The sequence below is a fragment of the Amblyomma mixtum genome, chromosome 1 (assembly GCF_055824585.1).
Source record: "Amblyomma mixtum isolate Tamu chromosome 1, ASM5582458v1, whole genome shotgun sequence".
Lineage (NCBI taxonomy): Eukaryota > Metazoa > Arthropoda > Arachnida > Ixodida > Ixodidae > Amblyomma > Amblyomma mixtum.
In genome coordinates, this window is record NC_143012.1 from 86059310 (window position 1) to 86081070 (window position 21761).

Genomic DNA, 21761 nt, shown 5'->3' on the forward strand with positions numbered 1-21761 from the left:
ACCCTTCCGCACCTACACGCTGCTGCCAATGAGTTTTACAGTTTTCGTACGCCTCCAGGAACGCCTGGACCGGAATGCTGTTTAGCTCCCTCGTCACGGCCTGTCGAACCACCTCTACCGATCCGTGGTGTTTCCCCTCGAGCGTCGATTTTATTCTCGGGAATAGAAAAAAGGCTGCCGGGACCAAGTCGAGGCTGTAGGGGGGCTGAGGCAGCGTTGCCGCCTTGTGCTGGGCAAAAAATCGGGGTCCTCATTCACACGACGAAGAAGATCCTACCGGTTGGCCGTTTCCTCCTCTGACAACACTCCCGGCACCAACTTGGCGCACCCTTTCCTCATTGATAAGTTTTCTGTCATGATCTCAAAAACTTGGGTTTGAGGAATGCTCAAGTCATCAGCAATCATTCTGATACTCATTATACGATCACTGTTAAGTAAATGTTTCACTCACTACACATTTTCGTTGGTCTTGCTGGTCGAAGGGCGTCTGGAGCGGTCGTCTTCCTCCACTCTTTCCTTACCTTCTCGGAACAGCTTGTGCCACTCAGAAAACACCTGATCTACCCATGGAAGCGTCACTGTAGGCCTCCTTAATCATGTTGTGAGTCTCTTTGCCCGTTTTACCGAGATTTACTCAAAATTTTATCGCGTATCGCTGACCCAGTAAACGCTCGATGATTCTGCGTGACGAGACGTTTAGACAGGAGTTCACAGTAAAAGCGACCTCCTCTCATCAACGGCCGAGAGCTGACTGCCGATTTTCCCCAGCATTCCCAATATCCTCCTTCAATGATCCTGCACGCCCATACCACCTCTCGTCCGCCCGTTCGCCCAGGAAAAAACCAGTCCTACTACTTTCAGAACAGACCCTGTATATATATATTGTACTCTCGCGCCCTTTCTGCTTCCTAACGCGATGTATCATTTCCAAGAATACAGTTGCAAGTTTGCGCTCGTGTGTGTGCCAGTGTTTCTCCCTCCGTCTTGTGTTATTCTGCACAAAGTTTTCTTGAATATGTTGCTACACCAACTGGCCCAACGTTCTGCTCTACTAACTACATACAAAGCCAGAAAAAGCTGCCACAAACCAATAAATTCAACAAACAGGCCACACTTTTGAGAAATAGAAATAATTTATTACATGGATCTGACTTCGAATCGCATAACAATTCACTCAATGGTTCGATCCGCCTTTGGAACGGCTATGCAGTTTTTGCATTCACCGACAATCTGAGCTCCCGATCGTGAGCTGCACCAACGCAACTTCCAGGATTAATGTGAGTCGTTCTTTCTGCCACCTCAAGTCTCAAGATGGCATCGCCAATAGGGGATATTCAAAATTCCGCAAGTGCGCTTTCCCGCATAACAAAGTTGTCCCAAACAAGATGGCTGACCATGCGTTTCCAGCTGAAACAAAGCAAGAAAGACTAGTTTTTTTTGTTCGATTCTTCCAAAATACGTTTCTTACATTCTATCCACACCTTTAGCGCCTGTCCTGTAGCCCCCGTAGTTTCATTATAGCGAAGTCGGCCATCTTGTTTGGGGCAGCACAGTTATGTGGGAAAGCGCACTTGCGGAATTTTTGAATATCCCCTATTGTTGATTGCAAGCCCCTGCTGTCTGAACAATGAAAAACGGTGGTTATATTTGCGTGCCGTCAGCCAATTGCTGTAATACTGAAAGGCACGCGCAGTAGACATTGCCAAATGAGTTCAGAGGAAGGCTCCTAAAAGAGTTCACAGAAAGTGCAGTTCCAAGAAAATTTGCCGAAGTTTCACTCCCTCATTACATGACAAAAAAGTAGTCCATTTTTAACTTTTGTTACCTAAACAAGAAGTTACAAGACAAAAAATTATAAGCTCAAGAATTTTGATATCTGGCTTGTTTAATAAAGTTAAACACTAAACAGCTGATTTATGACTGACTGACTGATTGATTGATTCGTTCAGTCGTTTCATTTCATTTCATTCATTCATTCCCATGGATGGAGGAAGCTGAGCTAAAAGCTGCATGGAAGCAGCTTGAGGAACCCGCGGCTCCCTTACAAGCAACAGCAGCGGAAGGCATACACGCACTTAATGGAGCACTCTCACAGGGTGACAGATCATAATGGGTATAATACAATAAAAAAAATGCATATAATGCAAGGAAAGGAGCTGATTTTCATAAGCAGTCAAACTTCTAGTTTGCGTTTTAATTTTACTGACTGATTTAACATTCTCCTCATAAAAGTAAACGAAATGAGCCCAATATTCACGCAAGCTCCATTTTTATGTTGAACTCTTTCTCTGCTGTTCAGGTACAGCTTCCATTTATCCAGTTTATTATGACAGTGTCTGCAGGAAGATACAACTTAAAATGCAGCAGTTGTTAGCATTGGGCCGTGGTCCGCGACGTCCTGTATATTACTTCGCTAGCCAATCACAACGGTAAATCACCTGTTTAATGTTTAAATTTATTAAACAAGCCAGGAATCAAAATTCTTGAGCTTTTATTTTTTTTTTCTTGTGAATAACATCGTTTAGGTAACAAAAGAGGTTTTAAGGATGAGCTAATTTTTTTGTAGCGGAGAAATTCTGCGCGGCATTCGTAAATGTGGACGGAGATTCACTGCAGGCTTAAGCTGCAACTGACTATAGAGCATTTTCTGAAGGCGTTCCTACTGAAAGTCAACTGCACCGTCCAACTCTAGCCATGGCCCACTCTCCAGGACTATCTGACACCGCTCAGCAGTCTAGTGCGACGAACAACTCGCATGCCACAATACAGCCATGAGAAAACTTGTGTTAAGCCTTACATTAAAGTTGGGAGCAGCTGTTCACGTGTTATATGCCTCCCAAAGGTGCGAAACAATTCGTCAGCGGAGAACAGTACCATGTAGCAGAGCTCAGCTCTTCACCTCTAGTGAATCTTCAGAAAGCAAAAACTAGAAGAGACATTGAAGTTCTGCCTTAATTAAGGGTGCGATGCTTTAATGCTTTAATAGTTTTAATGGTTTCATGCCCATGTATGCGGTATTGGTCATTTTCTACTTTACATTCATAGATCCGAAGAAGTAGTGATGCCACTCTTGGGGCTGTGGTTCAGCGGTTAAGCAATGCACCACTGTAGGCCTTGCGATGATAAGTGCTGCCACCAGTGGGGCTCGTGCGGCCCAGTTTGCTCTTCCTGAGTAAGCTCTCGCGACCAATCTATAACTGCACACTCACCACGGTGGCAGGTTGTGATGACGGCACCAGGTCACATGCCTTAGGTAGCCCACCTCGTTTGCTTCTCTAGAGATTTTTCATGCATTTTTCGCTCATGATCAATAATGCTGACACCGACAACAAATGCCGACGCCAATGCCTGCTTTTCTGCGACACAGCCTCCTTAACACTATCACCACAATGGGCACTGAAACGTCACTGGACGTCCGCACGACGTCCCAAGGACGTTCAAGGGAGTTTCAGTGCCCATTGGGACGTTATTTTGCTGGTGTTTTGCCTCAAATGTCTGTACTGACTGCCGTTGCTGTATGTACACCGGAGCATTATCCTTCCTGGGCTTTTTTAACGCTATCACCACAATGGGCACTGAAACATCACTGGACGTCCGCAGGACATCCCAAACATCCCTAGGACGTTCAAGGAAGTTTCAGTGCCCATTGGGACGTTAGTTTGCTAGTGTTTTGCCTGAAATGTCTGTACTGACTGCCGTTGCTGAGTGTACACTGGAGCATTATCCTTCCTGGCACAAATATTTCCGACATATCGGCTAAACACCCGTTTCTTCAAAAGTTAGAATAGCGATAGCTCATCAGGCTGTTTTTGTGAGTGAAAAAATGCTCAGAACAGAATGCCATGCAACAAATGAGAAAGAGGTGCAACACTAGCACAGAATGCATGCAAGCTACGCTACAGGTATTACACGAAAAGACTGAAAAACATCACCTCGAACAGCACTCAAGGAACTGGGTCTGTAGAGCAACTCGAAAGTGCTGCAGAACAGTGATTTTGGGGCATTGTGACAGACACTGCCTTGCTAAGTCACTCAGAAGATGAGCTGCAAACCATGATCAATGAGTTATACAGGGAGAGCAGAACAGTAGGTCTTAATATTAACATGCAGAAAACCAAAGTACTATTCAACAGTCTCCCAAGGGAACAGCAGTTCGCAATGGGTAGCGAGGCGCATAAAAGTGGTAAGGGAATATGTCTACTTAGGGCAGGCCTCTGATCCGGATCATGAGACTGAAATAACTAAAAGAATAAGAATGGGGTGGAGCGCATATGGCAGGTTCTCTCAGATCATGAATGGCAACTTACCAATGTCCCTCCAGACAAAAGTATACAACAGCTGTATCTTACTGGCACTCACCTATGGGGCAGAAACATGGAGGCTAATGAAAAGGGTTCAGCTTAAGTTAGTTAACAACACAGCGAGCTAGGGAAAGAAAAATGATAGGTGTAACATTAAGAGACCGGAAGCAGGCAGAGTGGGTGAGGGAACAAACATGGGTTAGTGACATCTAGTCGAAATCAAAAGGAAGAAATGGGCTTAGGCAGGGCATGTAATGCAAAGGCAAGATAACCCCTGATCTTTAAGAGTAACGGAGTGGATTCCAAGAGAAGGCAAGCGTAGCAGGAGGCGGCAAAGTTAAGTGGGTGGATGAGATTAAGAAGTATGCGGGGATATGATAGCCGCAGTTGCCAAAGGACAGGGTTAATGGAGAGGCCTTTGCCCTGCAGTGGGCGTAGTCAGGTTGATGATGATAAGTATATTCTCGGAAGGCTGAAGATCCTGCACTCAAATGGAATGCATGCTGGGAGTTTGTGCCATGCTACCACCTAGTCTAGCCAACATCTCCTCTGTTTCAATGCCAGCCACATTTTTATAGCATTGCAGTGGGACCCTTTGTAGACCTTCGCTCGTTTACTCCTAGCAATGTGGCGCCACTAACGCAGAGAACTGATACGTTGTAGCGCAGTTTGCTCGCATGACTGCCGAATGCTCCATCAATAATTACTCCAGTGCTCCTTGAATTTACTTCTCTAATCGAGTGTTATCTCCCTCTCATCGCAAGTGCAACACAGGCATGAAGGCTAGTGAATACCCGCTGCAATGGCTCTATGGTTAGGGTGCTCAGCTAGCAAATGAGCCAGAGTACGGTTTGAACCCAGCCGCAGCAGCTGCATTTTGATGGAGACGAAACTCAAAAGGCGCCCGTGTGCAGTGCAGTGCACATCAAAAACCTCAAGTAATCTAGAGTCCTTCACTACAGCACCTCTTTCTTCTTTTACTCCCTCCTTCTTCCCTTCTCTCACAGTGCAGTTGAGGTGTCCACAAAGTGAGACAGTTACTACGCCTTTCATTTCCAAAAAAAAGGCTAGCGAATGGGGGTGCCTAAGGAAAGATAACAGGAGAGGGTATGATTTGGCAGAACCAGCTTCTCCGATGGCCCCCCCTAATTAGAGGAGGCATTGGCTTAGGCATCAAGTGACCCTGAACTGTGAAACATCAAGAGTTGCCACACTGGTTGTGTAGTTGCACCACGCCAGCAACAGAAATGAGTACATGCCTGGAACCAGCTAACGCCTTCCTCATTGCTGTAGCGGTTGACAAGCGTCTTCAGCAGCTCGTCCTCCTCAGCGGAGAAGGGGCCGGCGTTGAGGCGCGCTGCGTGGTGCCTGCAGTAGTGCAGCGCGCACTGGAATGCACTGCGCCCAGTATTCAACTCCTCTGCCACCTGCGAGACACACACACACACACAATTGGCTTTCACAGTTCACTCATCTGTGAGAAAACTCTACACCACAGCCCAGTGCAATGGGGTACAGCAGTGCAATAACTGAGAGCCAAATCAGTTGCTACATGCAAAAAGAACGAACAACACTCTGCTGAACTTTTCATGAGGTCATCACCCCTGCTGCGCAGCGCAAGAAAAAAAGAAATACTGAGAGTGTGCACTTTAGCATATGATGCAGTTCGCCGAAACTGACTAGAATTTAGCTGGAATTTTTAAACGGCTGAGGATACACATATTCTTCCTATATACAGCTGTGAAAAGTTAGTAATCAGCATCCACAACTTGCATTCAGTATACATTATTAGCTGGCCACAGGCACATAGCACAGTAGAGGGTCTGCCTTCACCAAAGTCTCACCCCACAGGGCATTTTTATGAATCACCCATATGGTAACGAAGCGAGCACAAGAAATCGAACCTGTGAAGCTCATGCTGCCAGAATCCAAAACACCACATTCTCTAAACTACCATGTTGCAAGCAGTAACTCCAACAGCTGCTCCTAACAAATTTTCGAAGAGAGCTGGCAACCTCGTGGGAACTCATTCCCCCCCCCCCCCGCCCCCTGCCCTCGCAAGCGGCAGATGCACACCTGTACGTACCTGGCCTGGGGTGCGGCCTGATCTCGGTGACTAGAACCGACAACGCACTTCCTCACCAGAGCAGGATTTGGCCACCCTGGTGTAGTACTTGCCCGCAACCTTTATTTATTTATTTATTTATTTACATACCTACAGTGCCCTTGCGGGCATTAGTGTAGGGGGGAAAGAAAAAAACAATATAAGTGCACAGATGATATAATTCAGTAGCAAATTGAAAAGCATGAAACATCACTATTTGCATCCCTTAATCACACTGTATTGTGGTAATGGAAACACAGGTATGAGGAGTTAAAAGAAATGCTAAAACCCATTAAAAAGAATATTTTTGAGATCCTGGATAAAAGACGAAGGGGTCCCGGAAACAATTTCGGCAGGCAAACCATTCCACTCGTGTACTGTTTTAGGGAAGAAGCTGTTCTTAAATAAGTTTATTCTACAAGCATATTCACGCACTTTTCGGGAATGGTCCGTTCGTGCAGATACATAAGTTGGTTTTTTTAGATATTTATCTTTATCAATACCTGTTCTAGTGTTAAGAATATTGTAAAATAGCGACAAGCGCAGGTATTTTCTTCTCGTTGCTAGCAGCGGCCACCCTAGGTTTCTGGAAATATCGCAAGATCTTTTTGAAAAGTCGTAATTACCTGATACAAAGCGAGCAGCACGTGCCTGTACGCGTTCAAGTTTTGCGATGTTACACTGGGTTGACGGATCCCAAGTACTGCAAGCGTACTCAAGAATAGGACGCACATTTGACATAAATAATGTTTCCTTAAGCTTTGTTGGTGCCTGATTAAAGTTTCGTTTGAGGAAATTTAACATTCGACTAGCCTTCATAGTTACGTTATAGTTACAACCAAATTAACCCTCGGCCCTCTGTCCCTAGTGGCTGCAGAGCAACTGACCACGGCGGCGGTCAGACCTGTGACGCAGTGGAGGGTGCTAAGAATCCAAAGAGGGTCCAGCTTCAGTTAAGGACAACGCAGCGAGCTATGGAAAGAAAAATGATAGGTGTAACGTCAAGAGATCGGAAGCGGGCGGAGTGGGTGGGGGAACAAACGCGGGTTATTGACATCCTAGTCAAAATCAAGAGGAAGAAATGGGCTTGGTCAGGGCATGTAATGCGAAGGCAAGACAACCGCTGGTCCTTAAGGGTAACGGAGTGGATTCCAAGAGAAAGCAAATGTAGCAGGGGACGGCAGAAAGTTAGGTGGGCGGATGAGATTAAGAAGTTTGCGGGGATGTGGTGGCCACAACTGGCAAGGGACAGGATTAATTGGAGGGACGTGGGAGAGGCCTCTGCCCTGCAGTGGGCGTAGTCAGGCTGATGATGATGATGACGTACCTGATCCCAGCAGTGCTCATTCCACTTCAAGGCCAGTTCGCACAGCCTTTCCTCCTCATACGGAGTCCAGGAGCCCTGGTTGAGGCGTACGTCCCCAAGGTGGCGCCACCGCATCTCGCAGCTAAACGCAGTTCGGTTCGAGCGCATGTCCACGGCCGCAATGCGCAGCCAGTCTACGGGCCATGTCGACGTCGCCAGCAGCTCCACCAGGCTCAGGCCGCGCAGCTCATGCGCCTGCACGCACCGTGTCGCACACAAATACGCTCGTGCTTGGCTCTGAGGCAGGAGCAGGTACATCACTTTCATGCGCTTTGTACACAATCGTGTATACAGCAATTTCGCAGCTTTTTCTGAGAGACTGGTGCATGTAGCAGTGATTTCATTGCTTCAGTCGAATTGAGCACCCTTCTTGTCGCAAATATGCTGGTTTTTTGTGCCATGTAGCGAACGCAGCAAATAACATTTCACTCAACAGTGAGCTAGGTAGCACTTTGTCCACCATTTTTGTTCTCACGGATTTTGTCGCAAGTGAAGACATGGATTGTTTTTGCTCAATTTCGAGCGTAATGTGCATCTCTGAAATGCAAAGTGATTCCACGATCCCTAGGGTGCTTACCTGACACATGAGAACATTTCGATGTTACTATTTCTAACAAATCTGACACTTTGTATTGAATTCTGCACATCGTTGTAAAAACTTGCCCGCTGGTCTTTCACGCTCAAAAACTAACAAATTCCCTTTCTTGAGGCCTGAATAAACTACTTAGGTGAAAAAGATAACTGATTTCAGTAAAACTAAAAATGGCACCTGAAAGGGATATGATTGAAGCAAGGGGTATATGGTCGAGCAAATTAAAAGCGGTTTCCTGTGGTCTAATACAGTCTAGGATATACCGTATTTACTCGCGTAATCCTCGCACTTTTTTTCCCTGACAATCAACGCGAAGTTTGGGGGTGCGATAATTATGGGGGGGGAATTTTCAAGCAAATGTTTCGAAGTGTTAAATGAAAAGATGAATGGGTGCGAGATCCGGATTGTCAGGTCCGCTATTGTAAATATAACGAAAAAATTACTTTCAATCGGAACTTACCTTCGTTATGAAAGTACAAGGTGAACGTAAGCTCAAGCTGCTAAAGCACTTTATTTGCCGCGCACAACCTCCCATCACTACTCGCGTTGCGTACGTCTATCAGGCAATTCTACTCTTGATCAGAGTCCGTGTCGACACTGGAATCGTTGGCTTCTGTGGCATCGGTTTCTTCAGTGGTCCTCAGTCGCATCCAAGGCGTTGGAAATTCCTGTTTTCTTGAAGCTTCTGGCCACCATGTCTACATCAATCATCCCCCATGCCTCTGATACCCAGCTGCACAGCAGCTCCAAGGACGGTCTTTTGATCTTCCCGCCCGGCGTCAGAGCATGCTGGCCTTCGGCCATCCATTCTGCGTACAGCCTCCGGACGTTATCTTTCAATGGCTTGTTCAAAGATACGTCAAGAGGCTGTAGCATTGATGTGAGGCCGCCGGGTATGACAGCCAGGTCCGTGTGCAGTTCCCTCAATTTCGCTTGAACGGACTCTTGAAGATGGCCCCGAAAGCTATCTACCACGAGGAGCGACGGAAAAAGAAGCGCTCCCGGTCGCCGCCCCCACACAGTCTTCACCCAGTCCACCATAAGGTCCGCGGTCATCCACCCCTTTTCTTGGATGTGCACGTGTATACCAGGGGGGAGCCTTCCTTTCGGGAGGGTCTTCCGCTTAAAAAGGATGTACGGTGGGAGCTTCCGCCCGTCCGCTGTCACGCCTAGCATAACCGTGCACCTCTGTTTTTCGGCACCTGTTGTCCTGACGTGCACAGTCCGAGCGCCTGTCTCTTCAACTGTCCTGCTGCTGGGCATATCGAAATTCAGCGGAGTTTGGTCCGCGTTCCCTATCTGGGAGAGCAAGAAGTTTTTCTCCTGCCGGATCCTGATAACGAACCGATGGAAGTCCAGGATTTTCTCTTCATAGGCTGCGGGCAGGCGCTGGCAAAGCGTCGGTCGCCTCCTGAGCGAGAGTCCATCGCGCCGCATAAAACGTGTGGCCCACCCGTTACTAGTACGGAAGTCTTGCCCTGGGATGCCCTCCTTTCTTGCGATTACGAGCGCCTGGTTCCGTATTAATTCAATTGACACAGCACACCCATCCGCTCGTCAAGCCTTGATATATTCCAGCAAAGATGTTTCGACGGCAGGAAATTTCCCTGTCTTCAGTCCATGGAAGGCCCGGCGCGTCTTACCGGTCGTTTTGAGTTCGTCGTGCTGCCGTCTCCAATACCGGACGCAAAACTCGTTGACGCCGAAGTGTCTGCTGGTGGCGCGGTTGCCATGTTCCAATGCATACTCAATAGCTTTTAGCTTAAAAGCAGCTGTGTAGCTTCCGTAGCGTCCCATGGCGAAGCGGCACAAAGAGCACGGTGCCACACGCAAACAAGGCAAACGAGGCCTACGAGACACAGGAGAGCTGGAGACACCTTCGCAAAACGGCGTAGCGGTGCTGAGTGGATAAGTGGCAGCGGCGGTGGCAGCGGATGATAGCACAGTACTGCCGCCTAGTAGCACGCGCGCCCAACCATGGTAGTTAGTCGTAGCCACGGTCAATATATGGCGACTGCTACGACAAGCAGACGGCTCGCGGCAGTAATTTTGGGGGTGCGATGATTATGCGGGGAAGAAATTTTTCCCAATTTTTTATAGCCAATGTGGGGGGTGCGAGCATTATGCGAGTAAATACGGTATAGACCAGTGGTGCGGACCCAGGATCTCGAGATGCGAATGACCCATCGAGGCCAGGGTTGGGTTTCATTTGGGCACTGAAACTCCCTTAAACGTCCTAGGGATGTCCTACGGACGTCCAGTGACGTTTCAGTGCCCATTGGAGTGATAGCGTTAAGGAGCCTGTGTCGCAGAAAAGCAGGCATTGGTGTCGGCATTTGTTGTCGGTGTCAGCATCTTTGATTGAGTGAAAAATGCATGAAAAATCTTTAGAGAAGCAAATGAGGTGGGCTACCTAAGGCACACGACCTGGTGGCGTCATGACAACCTGCCCACCGTGGAAAAAAAAAAGATAGATTATGCGCTTGTTCTGTCCTGCATAAGTGGTAAAAGTCAGCAAGGCCAAGCGCAAACGTTGCCTGCAGTTCAAATACATTCGAACCCACTTATAACGGCCGCAGTTATAAAGAACACTTGCTTGCTATGAACAAGGGTGGTGCTGCCGTCGAACCATTAGGGCAGTGGCAATGCATGTCAGATAAAACGAACAGCTGCGGCCACACCACACAGTTTGAGCGAACGCGAGAAGCACCATTAACTTGCTCGTCCCCCTCTCGCAGTCGTATAACTCGCACTCCCCACAAGCACAGAAGGCAAAGAGCGTCCACCTCCCACAAAAAGACTCTGTGATCCCCATAGGGAAGTGAATGGCGATGTAACTTAGCCTCAGAGATGCGCAGCATGCCCTGATGTCACCGCAGCTCAGTGGCGAAAACGACCAGCAGGTTGTCTGATCGTTGGTGATTTCCTATCTTACAAAAGCTCCGTTTTTAGTAAAAGTAACCTCTTTGTCATTAAAACGGTGGACCTTAACGATAGGGAGAAAATTAATCTTGCTGCCAGCGTTCTTTTAGAGCTGCAGGGGGGACCGGGAAGGGAGGACGCGGTGCACTGCCATCACGACAAACTACTACTGGAAATATACTCCCGACCAGTGGCGAAAATAAATGGCTTTGAGAAGCGCAGCTCCAATTTGATTGTGGCAATGTCTGATTTCCTTGACGCGTTGGAAAGAACGAGCGACTGTTCCATAAGCGGTACACCTCCAAGTTGCTGCAGACATGTCCGCAGAGCCAGAGGCCACAAAGTTAGAAATAGAAGTGCCAAATTGAGTGCCTCAAATTGGCTCTGTGTACCACAACAGATCGCAGAGGGGAAGTATTCCCAAGGATCAGTTGCCCACATGACAGAGATAGAGGTAAGGGCCCTTTGCGCTCTAGCTACTTATGCCTGGCACCAGCTGATACCACAGCTGGTCGACCTCAGCAAAAATTGCCCGCTGCACTGCTTCGACAGATTCTATGCACCTGTGCTCGTCAACATTTTCCATTCGATTCATCTCCGTCCCCTCACTAATGAAACCACTAGTTATCCGTTTTACATAACCACACGTGCTGCTGAAGTCTGCTTAGAGTGAATTCAGGACAGCATGGCAAATCATGAAAACGATAAGGATAGGTGTAACGTTAAAAAACAGGAAGAGAGCCGAGCGGCTCAGGGAACAAGTGCAAGTTAGTGGTATTCTAGATGAAATCAAGAAGAGAAAAGGGCATGGGCAGGGCATGCAATGCGGAGAGCATATATTTGTTTGTTCCTTAGAGTGACAAAGTAGATGCCATAGAAGGCAAGCGAAGCAGGGGTGATAGAGAGTCCAGTGTGCAGATGTGATTAGGAAGTAGAGCCACTTAACTGAAGAGATATGATTTAGGTTTTATAGGGGTTTAACTTCCCAAAGCAACTCAGGCTACGAGGGACGCCGCAGTGAAGGGCTCCGGAAATTTCGACAACCTGGGGTTCTTTAACGTGCACTGAGATCGCACAGTACACGGGGCCTCTAGAATGTCACCCTCCATCAAAATTCGACCACCGTGGCCGGGATCAAACCCGAGCCTTTTGGGTCAGCACGTGAGCGCCATAACCACTGGGCCACCACAGTAGCCTAATATTTTCGTCATTAAAGGTGCACTGAAGAGGATTCTGAACTTGTCTTCTTGCCGCGGGAACTCGATCTACACGTTCCTAGCATTCTTAGAAACTGCAACTTATTGCCCTGTATGGCTGATTTCCCTAATTAAATCGAATTAACGTCCGGCTCCCGCCTTTTTTTTTTAATTCTGCCTCGTACGGTGGGCGGAGTCGACCAACGCGTGGAGCGCCTTTCACCCAGTCCCGTGGAGGCTTTGCTTTCGCTTTATTTTGTTTTTTAGGTTCCCATGAATAAATAGTTTCATTCGCAGATAATATAGCCGCAAAGTAAGCCCTCAGAAATAAAAATACGTGCGGACTATTTGCTACTACGGACTACTACGTATTACTCCGCCGATGGCAGAGCGGCAAGCCGACACGGGACTGGGTGAAAGGCGCTCCACGCGTTGGTCGACTCCGCCCATCGTACGAGGGAGAATTAAAAAAAAAGGGCGGGAGCCGGACGTTAATTCGATTTAATTTGGGAAATCGGCCATACAGGGCAATAAGTCGCAGTTTCTAAGAATGCTAGGAACGTGTAGATCGAGTTCCCGCAGCAAAAAGACAACTTCAGATGCACCTCTTCAGTGCACCTATAAGGCACCATGTCCACGTTCATGGACGCACCACTCTGAACGCCCACCGCAGCACTTTTTCTTCATCTGTGAGAATGAAAATTGGCATACAGTTTATACGTTAACCTACTGACACATACCAAATTGCAAACTGCATCATTCACAACCATTTGAAATGTCAGCATGCCATTTGAAAGCGATTTACTCGCGCCGCCGAAGAACATCGTGCTGTCCATTTTTGCTCATTATTATACAAACACAATTTGCGTTAGCTGCAAGAGTTGGCGCTACAAACTTGACAGGGGGGGTCAAAATGGTAACGGCGCAGAATTCAAAGGTGGAAATTTGCCTTGTATATGAAAATACAAGCAGGCTTACTTAGGTAGCGTCCAGATATGTGGACACAGCGCCTGAAGATATACATACTATAAAGATGCTCTATGAGGCACTTGCTGTTGCCAAAACACCTTCAAGAATAAATCGGCTATGCATCTCAAAAGAGGCCCTCTAGGCAATGGCACCGATTGATTTTCATGACCTGCTGGTTAATTGATAGTTATACCCCCTGCCGTGCTAGCATGGCAGGGGATAAAATGATGTATTTTGGAACCGACCACAAGTTAACCATGACATTGTGAGAATCAGTCAACGTCACTGCCTGGAGGGCCTCCTTGGGGCATTTACCGCATGCTCTTGAATTATATCCAGTTATAGCTAGTAAGCACCTATTGCTTTCAAGAGAACACTGAGGCAGGCCAAATGGCCATCTGGTCTTCGTGAGTCCGCGTCTGCCTTCCTTCATGGAACCGCTTTCTCGTCAAAGAGCTTCAGTCAATACCACACCATAGGCTTTCCCACTTTCCTCACGTGAATAAGTATGCTTTTCGGATCGCCATGGCCGACAGCCCTTCTTGTGTCAACTGTACCTGTGATGAGACAATCACTCATCTTTTGTGTGAGTGCCCTGTGTTTGTGACCGAAAGACATAAGCTGCAGTGTGCTCTGGACAGCCTTGATCCTCGCCCTTTCACAGAGGCGAAGATCCTCGGTCCATGGCCACAACACTCGACTGCCATCAAGGTTTATAAGGCACTGTTCTGTTTTTTGATGGTTGGTTGGTTTATGGGGTTTAACGTCCCAAAGCGACTAAGGCTATGAGGGACGCCGTAGTGGAGGGCTCCGGAAATTTCGACCACCTGGGGTTCTTTAACATGCACTGACATCGCACAGTACACGGGCCTCTAGAATTTCTCCTGCAAAGAAATTCAACCGCCGCGGCTGGGATCGAACCCGCGTCTTTTGGGTCAGCAGCCGAGCACCATAACCGCTAAGCCATCGCGGCGGCTCTGTTTTTTGAGAGAGACCGCCTTGATTGACCGATTGTGACTGTTTCCCGTTCCTTCTCTCTTCCCTCTTTAATCCCCTCATTCCCTTCCCCTGTGCAGAGTAGCCAACCGGAATCCTTTCCGGTTAACATCCCTGCCTTTCCCCTCTCTACCTATCTATCTATCTATCCCACGTGTGGCCCAAGTGGTTGGAGACTTCCCTCCCACCGGCAAACAGCACGCAAGCATGGACGGACGTACCTTTGCATTTGTCTGGCGCATGCGCTCCTTGAGCACAGCCGTCTGCTCGGGGTCTTCAGTCTTCAGGAGTCGCTCGGCGAGCGCCACCTCACGACTCTGCAGGGCGTCCAGGTTTTGCTGGAGCAGGTTGCTGTGCACTGCTTTCACCTGGGCACAAACGCAAGAAAAACAGCGGCAACTGCACTGTAACCGTAAGCGAGGCGAGACTATGCAGGAGCTGAACTCTGCACTTTTGATCAGCATGACAGCGCAAATGCCCTCCGGTTTTTTTGACAGCAGAGCAAGCAGTCTACTTTTCCCTTCCGAAGCAAACAGGTTCACCAGGCCAGAGGAGTGGAACTTATGACAGTTCCAGTTTTGCAGCTATGACAACGACACGCACTTATCTGCAGTTTTTGTAGCTCGTAACATTGCTTCAAGTGACCGATGTATAAAATTTAGAGTATGGCAACCAATTGCACAAATGGTTCTTTTGGAGCGAGAGCTCCGCTTCTCGCATGCAAAGCTGAAGGTCATGTCGAGTTGAGAAAATGACCTTCGATGGAACGCAGCTGGTTGCTATGCACTGTACAAAGTGATTTTCCGTGCTTCGATACCACGGCTGTGATGTAGAGAGCGGGCAGCACTTGCTCACTCGGCAGGTGCACCTAATCGCGTGAATCATCAGTGGGTCGCTGCCGCGCGCGCGCTTTGCCTCACAGCTGAGCCTAACCACCTGACTCCCATTCGCCTAAATATAAGCGCGGGCACTGCTTGGTGTTTCACAGAGTCATGGCAGAGCCACAGATGGGTCCCAGCCATGCGACTGTAACAATGACGACAAGTCGAGTCGGACCACCCTGCAGACTCTGGGGGCCGAGAACTGTGTCTAACCATGCTTAACCGAGCTTTCGCCTCGTATAACCAGATTCAACCGAGTTGAACCTCAGCCACTTTTTAAATAACTTTAAAGTGTAGTGTTTGTAATCGGCATCCAGCCGAATGTTACCGCTCTGTCGGCCACTATGAGAAGAATAAAACATGGCGGCTCAACTAACAGGCTCGCTTCATCAGTGTCTCGCCCAATCCAATCAATCGGGCCCCATCACAGTCTCCGGGAACACTAATATGGTGTCAGAAGTGCTCTTTCATCTCATGTGAGTACCACTACATCAAGAGTCAGTCCGTCCAATCACCGATCGGCAACAAGCGGCTACCGGCAATCGTAGCCATGGCACATGAGTGAGCTCCCTGCCTTCCCGAGTTTTGACCTTCGCGCTACCGACGACAACAATATTGGTCACGAATGGACAAAGTGGATAGAAAGGTTCGAAAACTTTCTTTTAGCTTGCGATACCTCGGCAGATGCACGCGAGAAGGCGCTCCTCCTGCACTACGTCGGTGAAGAAGTCTACGAAATATATCGCTCGCTCCTTGACAGTGCTGTGCAAGATGCAACGGCTACAAGCATGACCCAAACCACGCAGAGTACATCGACGCCGGAATACGATGCCGCTCGAGCGAAACTGAATGCATATTTCAACATTTGCCATCTACAAATATCGTCAAGCTCAGCAAAATGTTGGTGAGTCATGGACGCCTTCTAAGCACGCCTCCGGCAGCTTTCTCGCCACTGTAACTTCGAAAACGTCGACTCTGAGTCAAGAACCAAATCATTCTCGCCACAACATCGTCTCGCCTCCGAAAGTATGCCATACTTCATTCCCTCACGTTACCAGACTTACTTAAGCAAGGAAGAATGCTCGAGGATGTCGAACGGGATGTGTCCGAAATCGAAAAGCACGTCGATAACAACGCAGCGGTGTTCACAGTGCACAAGGAAGGACAACACCATGGCCAACACCAAAGAAATGAACGACAGATGCCACGGCAGGCCTACACACCGCAACGACCTCGTGTCTCGTCAGCAGATTGTCGCAACTGTGGCGGCAAGTGGCCTCACCAAGGCAGTCGATCCAGTTGTGCTGCATGGGGCAAGACTTGCAAGGCATGTAACAGAGTTGGTCATTTTGCACGGTTCTGTCGCTCAACCAGGAGAACAGTACATGCAGTGGACTATGACAGTGACTCAAACACACAGCCTGCAGTAAGAAGAGTTCAAGTACTAGAGAGCCTGCAGCCACCTGTGACACCAGTCCAAGCAGCGACGAGTACGTTTTTGTTGCCATGACTTCCCCTCAAGCAAGTTCGTCTCCAAAGGCTATTGTCACTGTCAACAATGTGCTAGTCACTTTTGTGATTGACACAGGTGCTACAGTGTCAAATGTTGGCAAAAATGACTTGAAGAGCTGTCGCCTAAATGTGAATCTCCAAGAAAAATCCATCAGAGTGTTCCCATACAAATCAACGTCTCCACTTCAACTTTTGGGCAAAGTCTCTGTTACAATGAGATACAAAGATAAGTGCATTGATGAAGACATTTTTGTCATTCCAGGAAACTGTGCACCACTCTTAAGCTTCACAGCAGCAACCAACCTGGGGCTTGTCCAGATCACGTACCGAGTTTCTGACAATCCAGGTGACAAGTCAATCGTGGAAGCATTCCCCAAATTGTTTAGTGGAGTTGGAAAACTCAAAAATCAGCCCATCCACCTTTTTGTGAACGACACAGTCCCACCTGTTGCACAACCACACAGGCGTATTCCGTTTGCCTTACGTGATGCCACAGAAAAAGAACTTGAACGCCTCCTGTCAGAAGACATCATAGAGCCAGCCATCGGACCTACACCGTGGGTGTCCCCTGTGGTTATTGTGCCTAAACCACATCAGCCTGATGAAATTCGAATCTGCACTGACATGCGTGTTGTGAAGAGTGTCGTTCAACGTGAACGACATTTGTGTCCGACAGTGGATGACATCATTGTTGCCTTGAATGGAGCAACCGTATTCTCCAACCTTGACCTGAAGAATGGATATCATCAGTTGGAACTTGACACTTCTTCAAGGCAGCTCACAACTTTCTCAACACATGTCGGCTTGTTTCGCTACAAACGTCTCAACTTTGGCATCAGCAGTGCGGCTGAAATCTTTCAAAACACCATCCGCCAAGTGCTCAATGAATGTTAGTGACGACATCCTTGTTTTTGGACAAACAAAACCAGAGCATGACGCCTCATTGAAAGCAGTTCAGCAGCGACTCCAAGAAGCTGGACTGACACGCAACGAAAAAAAGTGTCACTTTCATCAACGAGAACTGAACTTCTTTGGACTTATTTTCTCAGCTGACGGCGTTCGTCCTAATCCCAAGAAAATACCAACCTTCCTACAAATCAAAACACCAGAGTCACCGCAAGAAGTGAAGAGCCTGCTAGGCATAATCAACTATTCAGGCAGATTCCTGAGAAATCTAGCCGATCTCACAGCCATTACGTGAACTGACATTGAAGAACGTTGCATGGGAGTGGACAGAACGACCACTTTTGAGAGCTTAAAGCAAGCCATGTCTGATGCATCCACCCTTGCTTACTTTGACCCATCCAAGCCGACAGAACAGGTAGTAGATGCAAGTCCACATGGACTGGGTGCTATCCTCACACAACGTGTCGGTGAACACATTGCAGTGATAGCCTATGCAAGTAGAGCGCTCACACCTGTTGAAAGCCGCTACTCCCAAATAGAATGTGAAATGCTTGAAGCTGTATGGGCAATGGAACACTTTCGCCTTTATCTTTGTGGAATTCACTTTCTTTTGCTGACTGGTCACAAGCCTTTAGTGAGCATACTGGGAAACCCAAGATCATCACCATCTGCCCGCACTGAGCGCCTCGCTCTACGCATTCAACAGTACAAGTTCGATGTGCAGCACACCGCAGGAAGTAGCAACCCTTCCGATTAGCTTTCCAGGCACCCGGTTCCCGAGATGAAAGTACATGCCCGCATCGACAAAGTACCCAATGAGTACGTTAACTTCATCCAGTGCCACAGCATCCCAAATGCCTTCTCAGTTCAAGATGTTGCTGAAGAAACTAAAGCAGACCAGCAGCTACAATTACTTGTCAGTGCTATCCAGCACCCGACACCTAGCAGCTGGGTCTCAGTTGAACTGAAGCCATTTGCATCCATAAAGTGGGAACTAACAACAACACCTGAGGGCATCGTCCTTCGAGGAACGCGCCTAGTTCTTCCCACTAGCCTGCAGAAGCAAGCAGTGCTGCTCGCCCAAAAGGGTCATCAAGGGATCGTCAAAACAAAGCAAATGCTGAGAGAAAAAGTTTGGTTTCCAGGCATGGATAAACTAGTGCACACTTTGATTAAAAGCTGCCTACCATGTCAAGCAGTCGTTCCCCAAGCAAAGCAAGAACCACTTGCCATCACTGAACCACCCAATGATCCCTGGGAGGAAGTTTCGGTTGACTTTTGTGGTCCGTTCCCAGATGGAAAGTACGCTATGGTGGTTATAGATGACTTCTCGTGATACCCAGTAGTACAAGTCACACATTCCACAAGTGCGAACAATGTGCTCCCCTTGCTGTGACGAGTGTTTTGCCAGTTCGGAATCCCTGCACAGGTAAAAACTGACAATGGACCACCATTTCAAGGCAAGAGAGTTTGCTGCACTCTCGAAAGAGTTAGGATTTCGACACAATCGGATCACACCTTTGTAGCCTCAAGCTAATTGTGAATCTGAACGGTTCATGAGAACATTGAAAAAGCATGTTCACACAAGCCAGCTTGAACACAGATTGGAAAGTAGAGGTTGACACTTTCCTGATGTCATATAGATCTTCCAAACACCTTACAACAGGAAGATCGCCATATGAACTGCTGTTTGGCAGACCAATGAGGAATCTTCTGCCGTGCTACAGTGAAGCTCCTCCGCACAATGAAGACTTAACAAGGTTGAAAACAACCGTGCTCGAAAAAAAGGCATACAACAAACATCATGCTGACGCACAAAGACATACTCAACCACATCGCTTCTGTATCGGTCAACGAGTCTTGTGCAAGCAAGAGAGACGCGACAAGTTCACTCCATACTATGATCCAGACCCTTATACCATTGTAAGCATTCATGAATCACAAATCAAGGCATCGAGAGAAAACAGAGTAATAACGCGCAACTCAAGTTTTTTCAAAGATGTCTCCGGCCTCAAACAAGCATCAGCCACAACACCGCTCGACCGTGATGACATCATATATCCACCACCTGTAGTGAACCAGCCTGCACCTCCTACATAGTTCCCGCCTACACCACCTGCATTGCACCAGAGTTCTCCAACACGGCGCTATCCACAGAGAAACAGAAAACCTCCACGTCATCTCTCTGACTTTGAGACCTGACTTTGTGACTGTTTGCTAGTGAGAGACCTTTCTACAGTGAACTGTGACAATGTGTGCACATCCATTTAACTTTCTCCAAGGAGGGTAGTGTAGTGTTTGTAATCGGCATCTAGCCGAATGTTACCACTCTGTTGGCCACTATGAGAAGAATAAAACATGGCGGCTCAACTAGCAGGCTCGCTTCATCAGTGTCTCGCCCAATCTAATCAATCTGGCCCCATCACAGTCTCCGGGAACACTAAGCTAAGTATGAACAAGAACCGGGATGCTTAGCCAGTGGTTCGACAAGAGGAGTTGTTTTCATGTGGTTGAAGACAAGACCTCTTGCCTAAACGCCGCCAAAGCCCCCCTCAGGCTCCTCTCGCTAGTTCACTTCGTGTTGTGCAGAAATCCATCTACCTGCCCTCTCTCTACTATCGACGTTTAAGTCTGGAGATCATCGGCACTGATTCTGAGAGAATTCCACATCAGTTCAGGCTGCATGCAAGGCGTCTTCTCAAGCAGCCTCTTCAATACAGCAATGTAAGCATTTAATGCCCCTAATAACTGACCCCGATGTCTGTCACGTCCACAGTTTGAGCCAAAAAGTTTCCCAGATCTAGGCGTGCCCAGAAGGAGGACGCTAATGGAAGTTTAAAATGGCTGATGTTGCCATTTAAACTCCACATGCTGAATCCTGTACTGAATCATTATTGAGTAAAAATAAGCAACATTCACCACTCTGCTTCTTTCACCCAATGATGAAATAAACTGGAGAATTGTCCTCTCTAGAAATACCATTCTGAAGCCAAGTTGCTTTGAGTCATCCCTCCCCCCAATGCAAAAAAGGGGGGGAAAGCAGTTGGTGAGGATCAGGTAACACCAGATCTGTTGAAGGATGGTGGGGAGATGGCGCTAGAAAAACTAGCCACTCTGTACACGCTGTGCCTCATGGCCTCGAGCGTGCCAGACGCCTAAAAGAATGCTAACCATAATCTTAATCCATAAGAAAGTGGGCGTCAAGGACTTCTGTTGCTTCCTGTCCATTTGTTTTACAGCCATGGTGGTGAGAATGAATCTGGAATGAGGACGCACAAACATGGCGCAGAGAGTAAAACCTTTCCTCTCCACAGAAATGGATCACAAACATGGTGTCTATACCCTTTCATCCGAGGCGGGTTCGATCCCGGCCAAGGCGGCCGAATTTCGATGAAGGCGAAATTCCAGACGCCCCTGTACTGTGCGATGTCAGTGCACATTAAAAAACCCCAGGTGGTCAAAGTTTCCGCAGCCTTTCACTACGACGTCCCTCAAAGCCCAAGTTTCTTTTGGATGCTAAACCCCCATAATTCAAACCAAACCTAAAGAACTCCATTCATAAAAAGAGTAAATGGGATACTCCATTAAAATGTATATAAAAACCCCTATGGGCATGTGCTAGATGACAAGTAATTTAGTTCCATTTGCGCTCAATTTTGCTAATAGTGTAGACAAAGAGGATATTATTAATGGAATACATCGGCTTCTATAAGATATCCCATTCACATACAACTTTAATAACAAAGAAATGCATTTATTGTCTACATTCACAGAGTTTATGCAAAGAGGAAAAGGCACCTGTACCATTAGAAGGAGGGGGACATTATGCAAGAAAGGTTACGGGTGACCATTCAAACTAGTACGACAAACCCCCAACAGTAGTCGCCTCAGTAACTATAGCTTAGCGCACCGAGTGCCCCCAGGCTTCCATGGGGTTAAAGCGGGACTGGACATCACACGTCTCAACTTCCATTGCCCACAAAGAGCTACAGTCTAGTGCACGGCATCGGTGATTT

At 47.7% G+C, this 21761-nt stretch overlaps 1 protein-coding gene and 1 long non-coding RNA gene across 2 annotated transcripts in view; one reads left to right on the top strand and one right to left on the bottom strand.

The window, feature by feature from the left end:
- LOC149367099 (uncharacterized) overlaps nucleotides 1–21761 on the top strand; it is a 434438-nt gene that overhangs the window by 307492 nt on the left and 105185 nt on the right. The gene's annotated exons all lie outside the window — the stretch shown is intronic.
- The window catches only part of LOC149367106 (uncharacterized), a 50963-nt gene that overhangs the window by 18852 nt on the left and 10350 nt on the right, over nucleotides 1–21761 (bottom strand). Inside the window, exons 4-6 of the mRNA XM_089554143.1 lie at nucleotides 14668–14814; nucleotides 7733–7966; nucleotides 5561–5728 (exon numbers count right to left, since the gene is read on the bottom strand). Of these exons, the coding sequence (XP_089410269.1) occupies nucleotides 5561–5728; nucleotides 7733–7966; nucleotides 14668–14814 (549 nt within the window). The remainder of the gene's footprint in view (nucleotides 1–5560; nucleotides 5729–7732; nucleotides 7967–14667; nucleotides 14815–21761) is intronic.